Genomic DNA, 12,842 nt, shown 5'->3' on the forward strand with positions numbered 1-12,842 from the left:
GGCAGATGAGTGAGTTCCAAACCAGGAGGTGGGAGAAACTGGGCAGGTTTATTGCTGAGCGTCTGAAGGTCCCACGGTCAGGTCCGTGGGCGGGACAGCACCCGAGTCCAGGCTTTATGCTTCTCCTCCGGCCTCGTGGGTGCAAACTTCTCCTGCAGTTTCTTCCACATGCTCTTATTCATCTCTTGGAACTCCTCCAAAGTGTCTGCACGGGGAGAGACAACAGGCTGACGCCCCGCACACTTGCCCATGAGGACGGCTGCCCCCCGAAGAGCGTGCTCTGCTTTCTGCGTCCCAGGCAGTGGCTCTGCACTGTGAGAAGCAGTTAAGTCTCTGGTTAGTGCAGACGCGACTGATGGTGAGGGCACAAGCCCGAGGATTACCGCCCACGCCCTCAGCCCTGCGGGTGTGCGCTCCTGCCCCAGTCCACACATGCACCCAACAAGGACATGGCTGACTTCCTTCCCAACCTACTGCCCTCCTCAGCACTGCCAAGGCGTGCTCCTGTCCCCGCTCCATGTCCCCCACGGACCAAGAAATGGCCCCAACTTTGTTCTCAAGCTTGGCCTACATCAGGAGGAGCCAGGTAGACAGAGGCAAGGTCCTGGCTCTGGAAGCACATCAAAAGGAGGAGCTGTCAGCAGCGAGCAGCCCTGTAGGCTGGAGGGGAGGGAGGGGAGGGAGGGGAGGGAGGGGAGGGAGGGGAGGGAGGGGACACCCGCCCCACCCCAAGCAAATCCCTGAACCCTTGCACTCTTATGTTCATCTGTAAACCCGGAGAAGACCACAAACTTCCCAGGCTGGGTGTGTGGCAGCCAGGGTAGTATGTAGCTCTAGATGGGGAGAAAGGTTAGCGCAGCTCCCGGTGGTGGCGGGGTGCGTGTGCAGAGAGCCAAGAACCACACATGAGCCAGGCGGTGGCAGTGGCACACGCCATTAATCGCAGCACTTGGGTAGAGGCATGGGTCTCTAAGTTCAAGAGCAGCCTGGTCTAGAGCGAGTTCCAGGTGGCTGGGCGGTTCCCCTGGAGCTGCCCTGTGTCAGCTTTCTCGTCTCTTCACCAAGGCAGGCCGGCATGGCCCTACCCCGATGACTGACAATCATGGCTACATGTCCACAGGGCACAGGGCATCTCCTAGCAGACTTCTCATATAACCCCAGATATTAAATGCAGACACTGTCACAATACCGCTTAGCTTTTAGGCCCACTTTGACACAAGCACTGGCTGTAACTACTGTTTATGGCGGTGGATCCACACCAGCCTGGAACACACACCATGGGGCTGCCACAGCAGTGCCGCCCACCCTGGGACTTTCCACATTCCCACACCAGGGTGACACAGGACAGCTGCTTTCCTCTACACTAAGGCCCAAAGGCTGGGGCACACTGCAGGCCTGGCTGCTCCTCGGGTGTGGCGAGCCTTACTTGGGAGGAACTGGCTTCACACAATTGCAATAAAAGCGCGAGGAAGCCTGCTGTGCACACATTGTTGGAGTTTCCGGGCTGACTGGAAGCCAGACCAACAGTCTCCACGCTCCCTGCTGCCCGCCCAGAGGCTTCCTGAGGTCTGACAGAGGGGCAAAGACAAGATGGTGGGAAGCATAGTCTGTGCTGAGCCCCCTCCCAGACACCATCACTGCTGCTCATGCATGCGCAGGGGTGTGGGAGTAAATCATGTGTCAGAGAGACAGACACCTGCCTGCCACACAGCTAAAGACCTGTCCCCCTGAGAGTCAACGCTGACACAGCAGATGACATTACCAGGCTCCCATCTGCCCAGAAGGGCAAGAATTCTAGAAGGTTGAATCTTCACATCTTCCCGGCTGAGAGGAAGAAGAAATTTCTAGAGTACCAGACAGCCAGCGTTCAGGGCCCCACCTTCCCAGAAAAGGTTAGCCTATTTTTATATACAATATCCTTGACAATAAAAATAGCACTTTTCCAGTGCTACCTGCTCTGACCCTCTCAGAGACAACAGTGAGGGAAGTGAGGGTGGCTGGCAAGGGCTTCCTTCCCACCAGCTGGCTTCCAGCCAGGACGCCCCAACAGACCTCGTTAGACACATATCAAACCTGCAGACCACACCTCCTGGGACAGATAACTCATAGGCGGATATCCCCATACTCATTCACTGAATGGCTTTTTGTTTTAATTAAAAGCCTCATTGTTTACAAAGCCCCCTTAGGACTATAAAAATAAAATTATTTTCCTTCCAAACTGAATCCAATGACTTCCAATTTGGCTAATATGTTCCCAGCCACCAGCCTTGAATGAAAAGCACTAAAGATGATTTTGTTTTCTAAATAATGCCTTTGACCTTTTCCGTATTCTGTTGGCTCAAGCACAGGAGCCCTGTGTCTTCAGGATCTCCTCTGGGCTACTCAAGGCTTTCTATCATGCCAAACTGTCTGATTAGGCAGGCCTCTAACCTGCGGGTTAAAGCCCCAACCAGGGAGGGCAGCCTCGTGCGCCCGCCCGCCCGCCTTCATACCTGTGGACAGGATCAGCTTGTATTCTTCCACCGACAGGCCACTGAAGCTGGTGTCTCTGGGGCGAGGGTACTGGCACAGGGGCAGGAGAGAAAGGACACATTAGTTCCTCCTCTGGCTGCCTGCAGTTTACCAGGTGCTGAGGCCTGAGACCCGACAATGAAGGGACAGCGCCACCTGGAGGCCAGGCCTCACAGGAGCCTCGCCTGTGGAGATCTTAGCAGGCCCAGGACTCCCTGGTGGAGCCCACACTGTCCCTTCGGCCCAGGACCTCTTCCATTTGGCCCTGTCTATCTGTGGGGCTCCTGACATATTTTTCAAGTCTGGGAAAAACTACACTCCGAGGAATTTGACAGTAATCACGCTAGGCTGAGGAGGAGTGGGCCTTGGTGACAGGGCCATCCTAGTACTCCATCTTTATCAGGCTGTGGCAGCAGTTCCATCACGGAGTGAGAACTATGAGGAGCGTGCTGGCACACGCAAGCATGGCTTGCATTCAGGGCCCTCTAAAGGCCTCTGCCCGGCACCACTGTTGGCCAGCAGAAACCCAGCTGAAAGTACTGTGTTATATCGCAAAGTCACAAAACACAATTTTTTACAAACGCTATAATCAGGTTCCCCGTTCTGATTGGTCCTCCCCTCAGAGGCTGGGGTACAAAGGCCTGCGCCCACTCACCTTGTGCTTGTAGTAGTTTGAATGCAGCCGTGCTAAGCTCTCGTACATCTGATCACAGGCCTCTGGCTCTGCAACCTGAAAGACAGCGTGTCCCGGGGACGTGAGCGGAGGAGGCGGCCCACGCTGCACCTATAGCTCAAGGGAGGCCTAGGCTATGCGCACAATGTCTTCAGAGAGGAGGGCACTGCTGTCCCCGAGGGAGGGAAGGAAACCTCCCTGTAGCTCCCAGAAGAAAAGTGGATGAAAAGCCCCTCCTCACCCGCCCGCCCCCCAACTGCAGGATCCCTGAGCCATCAACAAACAAAAGCGTTCTTTGCACCTCGGGAACCCACTCCAGGTGTGGGTAGGAAAGAAATGCTGGGGGGCAGTGTGGGCTCCAGAAAGCAGCTCAAGTGATGGCAGGGAGGAAGGCCCTCCCAGGGAAAGGGTCCCTGTAAATGAGGAGGGGTCGCAGGGCGCTGCTGTGGCACCAGGGCAGCCTGGTGAGGGGAGGGAGCTCCCTCCCCTCCATCTCTGCTGAGAAGGGAGAGAGCCGACCCGGGTGCAGGGCGCTTGGGCAGGGCGGAGTGTGAAGTCAGCTGGGCCACATAGAGAGCTCCAGCAACCCAGGCCTAGAGCGGAGACATGGCTTGAGAGGAAAGGACGCCATGTTGTAAATTAGATGAACTAAGCAGGACCAAGACCAGGACGGAAGCCCAGAGCCAGCACACAGAGCTGCGGGAAGCCAGGGTCCTGTCCCTCAGCCCTTTCCTCTTTAACCCTCCCTTCCTCTGCCCTTGCCGGTTGTCCGTGAGCCTTCTTACGCCCCTCTGTCAGGACTTCTGAAGGCCCCCAGAACAAAACTCTCTTTTATAGTTTTTGCAGAATTCAAATGTTGGCTTTTTTCTTCCCTGACTTAAATCCTTTCTCGGAGAGTGAGCATATAAATAAATCAGGAGCTAAGCATCTCCGCAAGGCAGCCCTCTTCTGCCTGTGTCAAATGAGGTCCCAGCTCTCCACCGACACAGCCCCAGCCCTGCTTTCCGTCTACAGATGCACCCCTGCTCAAGGTCGGCAGGGGCTGTCCAGGAGACCACCAGGAGAGGGGGCTGTGGGTGACAGACACTAGTAAGCTAGATAAGAAAGACATGAAAACAGGAAGAGGCACAGGGCTGGCATCTCCCTGACAGAGGCCAGCAGGACAGGGTAGTGGCCGGCCGTGTCCTCCAAGGAGGGAGTGCTTCCTTTGGGGGGGTGGGCGCAGTCAGGGTCTCTGCAGTCCTGGAACTTGCTGTGTAGACCAGGCTGGCACTAAAGTTACAGAGCTCCTCCGGCCCGCCTTCTGAACCCTGGGATTAAGGCGTGCTATCGTGCCTGCCAACACACTGCTTCCTGAGCAAGCGTGGGGAACAGCCATGCAGAGCACACAGACCCCAGGCTCCTGGCCTTGCACGGACCGCACATCTCCACTCAGATGCCAGGACACGGGCTCCCACTCCTAACTGCAGTGCTGGGCATGTGGGACAGGGGGATCCTTGTGGCTCACTGGCTGGCCTGCCTAGCCCACTAAGAGCCCTCGGGGCAGAGAGAGAACCTGTCTTTAAAAAAAGGAGGTGGGGGGAACAAAAGGGTGGCCAGTATTTGAGGACTGACAGCAGAAGCTGCCCTCTGCATGTGCACACGCAGATGTGCATCTCTGCAAGCGTACATGCACACACAGTCCCACATGTGCAGCTGCACTCACACACAGCCTTGGTGTGAACAGTGGCCTCACAGGAAGCAGGCCCTCTGTGGCTGCAAGGGACAGTAGGGCAGCTGCCTGGATGGGGTCCTGGCTGCAAGCTGGTGGGTGACTCCAGCCCTCTGCCTGCTCAGGTCCGCATCCCTCTGAGGAATATCTGATTGCGTGCCTGCTGAGCTTCTCAATGTTCTCGTGACCATTCAGGACAACTAATGCTAATACAATGCCACTGTCTAACAAGCCGTGCCCACATTCCAGTCCTGGGCACTGTCTGGGGAAACCCTCACATGGCAGAGCACCACCCACCGTGGTGCACTGCCCTGTGCCACGGCCACCTTTTGTCCTTTGCCTTGTTCTGTTTCCATCTTTCACACACTGCCACTTTATAGGCTTACTGTGAACCTGACTTTAAAGCAAGTGACAATAAGCCCCCACCCCTGAGGGCAGCCCCCACCCCTGAGGGCAGCCCCCACCTCTGAGGGCATCCCCCACCCCTGAGGGCAGCCCCCACCCCTGAGGGCATCCCCCACCCCTGAGAGCAGCCCCCACCTCTGAGGGCATCCCCCACCCCTGAGGGCAGCCCCCACCCCTGAGAGCAGCCCCCACTCCTGAGGGCAGCCCCCACCCATGAGGGCATCCCCCACCCCTGAGGGCAGCCCCCACCCCTGAGAGCAGCCCCCACCTCTGAGGGTAGCCCCCACCCCTGAGGGCATCCCCCACCCCCGAGAGCAGCCCCCACCTCTGAGGCAGTGTGAAGTTGAAGGAGGTGGCATGGCCGCTCCTGGGCAGGCACATCAGGTAACAGCCAGCGTGTGCTGCAATGATTAGTACAGTGCTGGGGCCTACATTTCAGTACAAACAGGGAAGAGAGCACTGCTCAGACCAACACAGAGCACACAGGGTGTGCAATGTGCTGTGGCCTGCACAGGGGAGCCAGGGGAGACTGGAGAAACATCCCAGCAGACACCAGCCGAACACAGCCCAGGGAATGCGGCCAGGAAGGACCCAAGGCCTGTGCAGAGTGGCCAGTGCCACTCAGGTAGGAGTATTACTGGGGGTGGGGGCAATGCAGTGAGAACTGGACCTGACCTGGACACCTCTGGGCAGCCGGTAAGCATCCCATGGTCAGGCAGGCAGGGGCCTCTGCCAAAGGCTGTTCTCATGGCTGCTCATCTGTACCTACCCCTCCCACCAGCAGGCCGCCATCCTAGTGCACAGCAGGGGCAGCCTGCCCGCAAGCAGCCCTGAGTCCCAGTGGTCCCCCTACAGGGGCATGGACAGCATGAGCAGGGAGGACAGGGCCACCCTTACAACTGTAAGAGTGCAAAACTGAGGTGACCCTGGCAACCTCCACCTCTTCAGTGCCCCCTGTACTTCAGTGTTCACAGAGCTTTGTGGTAGGGATGGTAGCACAGGTCTATCATTTCAGAACTCAGGAAGTAGGAGGGTGGTGAGTTCAAGGCCAGCCTCAGATAACACAAAGCAAAATTAGTTGTCATCTAATTTCCCACTAGGTCAGGTGTTTACAAAGGCTGTAAAGCAGCCCCGAGGCGGTGAAGGGAGTTTGCAACAGGCCAATTTCTAGCAAATTCTTACTAAGGAAAGACAGCAAGCAACAAGACCCATTTCAGGATCCGTGTCCTATCTAGCTCCAGCTCAGCAATTGAAGATTGGTGCTGTTTGCTACTTCACTGCTCCCAGTGAGACCCCTGCCTTGAGCGCTAAGCCTTGTCCTGTGCCCACCTACCACTCACCCTCATTCACAGGCTAGCACAAATACTCTGGGACCCGGGACACCAGCGTTTCTCATGAAATCTATGGGTTATAGCAAAGACTCCTACATGCAAAGCTTTAAATTACCTGGACTCGCACCTAATGAGATTAAAGACATTTGGGACAAAGAGCCGCGCATGGGCGTTATGAAAAATTCAACGCTGTTCCCCACACGTGAATGAAAAGGAGGCTTGGAGACGAGCGCCCTTCACAGCTCCATCTCCTTCCCTCCGCAGTTTCCTGCTCAGCCGTCAGTAAATTTCTCTTTACCATATTAAACTTTTATTCATACAAATCTACATTGGTGCCGCAGGCACTGATTTTGATTTTCAAAATTGAATTTTGGGTGGTGACAGCAATTCGTACAGCGGCCCCTGTTCCAGTGACACAAGGGAAGCATACTGGGGAGGCCGCAGACAGCTCTGCTAATGAAGGTGGGGCTAGGGCTGGTCCAGGAGCTCTATCAGAAGGCTCCGTGACTGCATAATGGACTCTGACAGGACCACGCTGACTTGGAGCACATTCCTGTCAATGAAACTGGATGTCTATTTCTTGAGCACCTACTATGGAGAGTGCACCGCTAGAGAACTAGACTGTGAGGGACATAACGGTGCAGCCGGCAGTCAAGGAGGGGCCACGAAACGAGTGCCCTAAAACCAACCCTGCCTTGAGCTGTGTGGAGCTGAGGGGCAGGCAGGGCATGGCGGCCGGCACTGCAGATCTGAGCAGGACAGGTGTGGGCGTGAGGGTGGAGACAGACGGGTGGAGTAGACACCGTCCCTCACTGTCTGAGCTTCAGTAGTGTGGGACGGAGGGGCAGAGGACACAGGGCAAGCTGACCAGCATGTCAGGTCTCTGGTGTGTGGAGTACAGCGGCCCAAGGTCACTGGGCCTTCTGAAGGCGGAGGGCATGTGAGGGCCGGGTACTGAGGCAGGCTGGGAGGCCAGGACGCCTGGACACCAAGGGCTGGCGGGCACTCAGGGCCCGGAGTGGACAAAGTGGGGACCACTACTGGAAGCAGCCATTCACCCCTCTGAGAGGAGCAGCTGCACTTTTACACACACACACACACACACACACACACACATCCACACACCACAGCTCCCCACTCCAAGCCGATGGTAAAAACGACAATGACACTCAGTCCGTCCTAGACACCACTCTCCTCACACCCCATTTTTGTAGTGCCTGCAACATACAGAGTACACACTGTCCTTAGACCATGTCCCCAAAGTCTGAGTCACACTGAGATGCCTTCTCTGTGGCTGTCCCGCACCAGGCAGCCCCACGGAGGTGCTGAGACCAGGCTGCCCGAGCGACTACACTCGTCCTGGATCCTTTATGAGGAGATGTGGGCACTGGTCCTGGCTAGGAGCCCTGCAAGCTTGGAGTCTTTCTCTTGTGGCCATCACCTAACCCTCTGTAGGACACGACAGCCACAGCCCTGCGGCGCAGCGGGACAGGCAATCCCACCCCAGGCGGCAGCAGCATCTCCAGACCATCCGCACTCCCCGTGGCCTGAGCTGGCCAGGCTGGCCGGGCAGAGCTCTCTGCCAGCCACCCGCACCTGACAGCTCACTAGCGGATCCGCTCTGGCTGCAGTTAAGTCAATAAGCACAGCTGTTTGCCCTGCCCCCACCTCGAGATTCTTTTGTGAGACTCAAGGAGCAGCAGGGAGTGAGAACTCTTAAGAAAGCTGTATTCAGAGCAGAGCAGACCCACAGCCATGAACCTCAAAAGGCAACACCAAACACAAGGTGGTAGGGGTGTTCCCTGTGTTCCGGCTCCCCACTGCCACCCCTCCTGCTGGGGTTAGGGAGGCTGAGAGATGCCCCAGGCCAACCTCTGGCTTATACAGAGGCAGGGTTCCATGCTCAGGTCTGTAATCTGAATTATTAATTGGCCTCCAGCAAGCCTGGCCTTTCTATACTGGTGTCCCACCCGAACACCTTTCTTCTTGTTGCCCTGGAAGGTGGTGATGGGGTACAGAACACAAAGCTGGCCTTGAGTGGTTAATTCCTGCCACAACTGCTATGATCCAAAGGTCTGATCAGTGAGTCGAGGGAGGGAGGCCTTGGTGCTTACAGAAGAAAACTTAACAGGAGGTCTCTCAAGAGGACTGCTAACAGGGCACCTGCTGAGACCAGGCCCTGTGCAGACCAGGGCAGAGGCTGGGCTGTCCACTTGTCTCTTCCTGTCAAGGAACACGAGTAAACAAACGGTTTTACTTTTCTGATTTGATTGATTTCAATATCTGTAAAAATCAGGACAGTGATGGCTTCTTCACCTGGGGGCCCAAAGGCTGAAATCAGATGAGATGTGTCAGGTGTTCTGTGCACCTTGTATGGTGGATGCTAGGCCACAGGAAGCCAAGAGTCCAGGAGGATGCGGGTCTCGGGCAAGGCTGCTCAGCACAGCCGCCTCCCTCCCTCCAGGAGAGGTGGGGATCACAGCCATCAGCCACCCCCGGGTGGCATCCCGCCTTCTACTGTGGGTTTAATGAAGCGTCTCTCAGAGCCGCCTTCCCTTCTCAAGGTCTTTCCTAAGTGACCGGGGGTGGCAGAGGGAGTGACTCACACCCTGTTCTCCATCCCAGGCACAGACTGCTTCCTCCAAAAATTATCACCAAGATTTACTAAGCCCAAGCAGGCTCAATTTCAGGTGACATCAGGATGAGCTACGACAGAGGTCCTGAGTAATGTGCCACCACCACAACGTCCTGGTTCATTCCACCCAGAACAACACATCCATCAGCCAGTGGCGGAACCTCTGGAGAAGCTGACTTGCTTTGCAGCTGTGACTCAAGTCTGTGTGGGCCTCAGCTGATCAGAAACTGTGTCCCTAGGTGGTGACAAAGGGTGACAACTCCCCTCCCTGCTGGCTGTCTTACCTTAACAATCAAATACGCGAGCTCCAGTCTCTCCTCCTCCTCCTCCTCATCCTCCTCCTCCTCCAGGATCTAGCCTCTGGCTGCCCAACTCTAAGGTACTCGGGACTGAGGAGCGGACTGTGCCTGTGTCTGCAGTGCCTGGGATTGCACACAGGAGCCTCAAACCAAGGAGAGGACTGTACACGCGGGACAGTCTGCTCTCTCCTCGCCACCGCCCCCAGCAACTTTCACTACATCTGGAGACCATCAGCCTCACAAACCACAGCCGCCTTCTCTTGGGCCCTCACTTGGATGCTTTTGGCTACCAAGAACCGTATCAGGCATCGTGAGTCGGGGCAGGGGCTTCATCTCTAGTTGCAGGACACTCATCCTAGAAATTAGGGAGCACAGCCCTAGAAAGCCCATGGGGTTTGTCTCGTGATCCGTGAGGTATGGGTCAGGGAACACTGGCAGCACAGCGTGGGGACCCGGGCCAGACCCGCCACCCATGTGACAGTCAGCAGTGTAGTCATGAGGTGGCCACTGCGCCATCCCACTCACGAGGTGGGCTGGTTTAGCTGGCTCCTGCTCTGGCAGGTCGTGCTCCGTCTCACAGGTCACCTACCTGGTCTCCTGTGTGTGTGGGCATCTCACTGCTCACCTCTGACCTCTTGCCTAAGCCCTGCGCTCAACCAACCTCCTGCCTGCTTGGCATTCCACTTGGCAGCCGGTCTGCTTGGCATCTCAGTTTAAAGCCTCTAACATCAAACGTGCGCCGCACTTCCCACACCCCACCTGCTCCTCCGTCTAGTCTTTCCCGTTTGAGTAAATGGCACCCAGCTGCTCAGGCCAAAAAAAGAGAAGGGGGGAAATCTGGGCGCTCCTTGGTTCCTTCTCCTTCACCCCACATCCAGGACACCGTGCTGTTAATGTGACCCGCACGTCACAGACTGCCTTCTGTGACTTCTGTCTCCTGGGCCGTCACCCTCATCCAAACCACCGCCAGCATCTCTCTCGGGCTGCTACCACAGCAGGCTGCTCTGCAGCTCTGCTTCCCAATGCCACGGCACCAGAGTAACCTTTGAAAACCAGGGCACATCAGACCCCTGACTAAATGTCCCGGTGGCTTCTCACTGGCTTCCTGGTAAGACCTGACTTCTGACACAGGACTGGAGAGGTGGCTGGGCAGTTAAAAAGAACCTAGGTTGGATTCCTAGTACCAACACGGTGGCTCACACCCACGTGTAACTTCAGTTCCAGGGGATCCAATGCCCTCTTCTGGCCTCAGTGGGCACTGCACTAACACGGTACACAGACATAGCTGTTGGTAAAATTAAACAACAAAAACTGGATGGTGCTTGGCTCCTGCTTCCTTCAGCTTCAAATCTTTGCTCTGGACACGCCACTCACTCCCCACAGGCTTGGTTTCTTTTCTGTAATATGCCAGTCTGGTTTCCTCAACCTCCTGATGCCCTTCCCGAAGTGCGGTCGGCGGTCGCTGCCTTCCTGCCTCGGGTCCCACGTATGTGTACCTTCCTCAGGCAAGCCTCGGGAACCCGACTACTGTCACATTTGCCACGATCAGAGTCCTCACTGGCACTGCCTTATGCGACTATTTGTCCCTGTGTCCTGAATAAGAAGAATTCAAAGCCACAGGAGCAACACCCCATCTGATCCACTGCTGTCTCTCTGAAAGCTAACCTAGTTCTCCGCACGTGGCCGTGTTGCCAAGGGAACCTAAACCAGAGTGGGGCGAGAAGGTCGACAACTCACACAAGGGACCTGTGTGGAAGACCCAGGCAGTTTCACGCTGATGGAAGGCAGCGAGGCTTGGCTGGAGGTTTCTGGGGAAAGGCTGGGCTCACAAACACATGAACGATGTTATGGAAGAAACAACCCTGCCTTACAATTTGATTCTTTAGTGGACTCTGGGCCTCAGGGGCGCTTCACTGATCATTACACGGGGCAGACAAGGAAGAAAACTGGGCAGAAGGCGTCGCACTCCGCAGCTAACTGGAAGAAGGGTACCTCGCACACGTGCAGCCTGTCACAGAGGCCGACGCATGCGCAGAACCCCCACCCTTGCCGCCCATCGCTCCGACGTCCCCAACCTCCTCCCCTCCGGTCACCTGGGTGTTCTCTCCCTCCCGAAAGGCCTGCGCTACCCGCTGCCGCAGGTAAGCGCCCAAGTCCCGGCCCCGTTTGGTCTCGTCCACTGGCCATTCCTCACAGAGCTTAAGGAAACGCCGGTAGCGGAGAGCGGCCATTTTGGGCCCCGCTTGCCCCGCCCCTGGGGGAGGAGTCAAGACCGCAGAGAGCGCGTGCGCACCAAGGCTAGCGGGCCTCCCAGTGGACATGCGCAGTTCTGCCAACGGCTCGCTCCCCTCCAGGCAGCGGCGCTGCTCACCTTTTAGAGCGAGGTCTGAGCGCTTCGATTCTTCGTCCTGGAGCTCGCCCAGCTCCCAGGGGCAAAGCAGACGCGGTGTACCCTGGGGACAGCTTTGCTCTTCGTTTTCAATGACTTCACGAGCTCGAGACTAGAAAAGCTTCCCTAGAGACCTCTGCTGTTTTGGATAAGCGAAACATTTGCATGTAAATACAGGTTGTTATTGGATGGAGATGCGTTTGATCTTAATGTCTGGCGTGTACACGCACAGACACACACACACACACAGAGCTGCCCCGCTCCCACACTCATCACCCTGTACTTATCTCCACCTCACAGATCTCTGTTACAGGTCTTCAGCTATGTCTCCTCTCTCCAGCCTCCCGACCGCAATGTTCACCATGCGCACAGGTTTCCTAGGAAGTACCAACGTCGTTATTGAAGCCTGGAAATCTTTTTAAAAAAATTTTTTATAGTGAGTTTTCTTTATTCTAATATATATGAGTGCTTACCTGCACCAACACACATGCCAATTCTGGGGACCGAACCTGATTCTCTGCAAGTGCAATAAATGCTCTTAATAACCCGTTTCTCCAGTCCTAAGAATGCATGTTTTTATTGTGGCAAAATACAACATAAAATATATTGTCTTTTACAATTCTTTTATTTTTTATGTGTATGAATGTCTGCCTATGTGTATGCCTGGCCCCAAACGAACAAACCACCAGATCCCCTGGAATCACAGACAATTGTGGGCCACCATGAGCACTGGAAAGCAAGAGAGCAGGTCTTCTGCAAGCACAGCAGTAGCCCTTAACCACCGAGTCATCTCTTTAGGCCCACATGGACCATTTTAAGCAACAGGGTGCTTGTTAGGTGGTCCAGGTTGGCCTGGAATTGAGTTGAGATCCTCCAACCTTAACCACC

At 55.8% G+C, this 12,842-nt stretch overlaps 1 protein-coding gene across 1 annotated transcript; it reads right to left on the minus strand.

Annotated features, from left to right (window-relative positions):
* Positions 1-29: 29 nt before the first annotated feature.
* LOC127669911 (ubiquinol-cytochrome-c reductase complex assembly factor 2) lies at positions 30-11,823 on the minus strand. Its single transcript, XM_052164156.1, has 4 exons — positions 11,659-11,823; positions 3,167-3,241; positions 2,493-2,562; positions 30-205 (listed from the first exon to the last, which is right to left on the minus strand). The coding sequence occupies exons 1-4, from the start codon at positions 11,794-11,796 to the stop codon at positions 78-80; spliced, it is 411 nt and encodes a 136-aa protein (XP_052020116.1). The 5' UTR covers positions 11,797-11,823; the 3' UTR covers positions 30-77.
* Positions 11,824-12,842: the final 1,019 nt, after the last annotated feature.

Source organism: Apodemus sylvaticus, chromosome 19, assembly GCF_947179515.1.
Source record: "Apodemus sylvaticus chromosome 19, mApoSyl1.1, whole genome shotgun sequence".
Classification (NCBI taxonomy): domain Eukaryota; kingdom Metazoa; phylum Chordata; class Mammalia; order Rodentia; family Muridae; genus Apodemus; species Apodemus sylvaticus.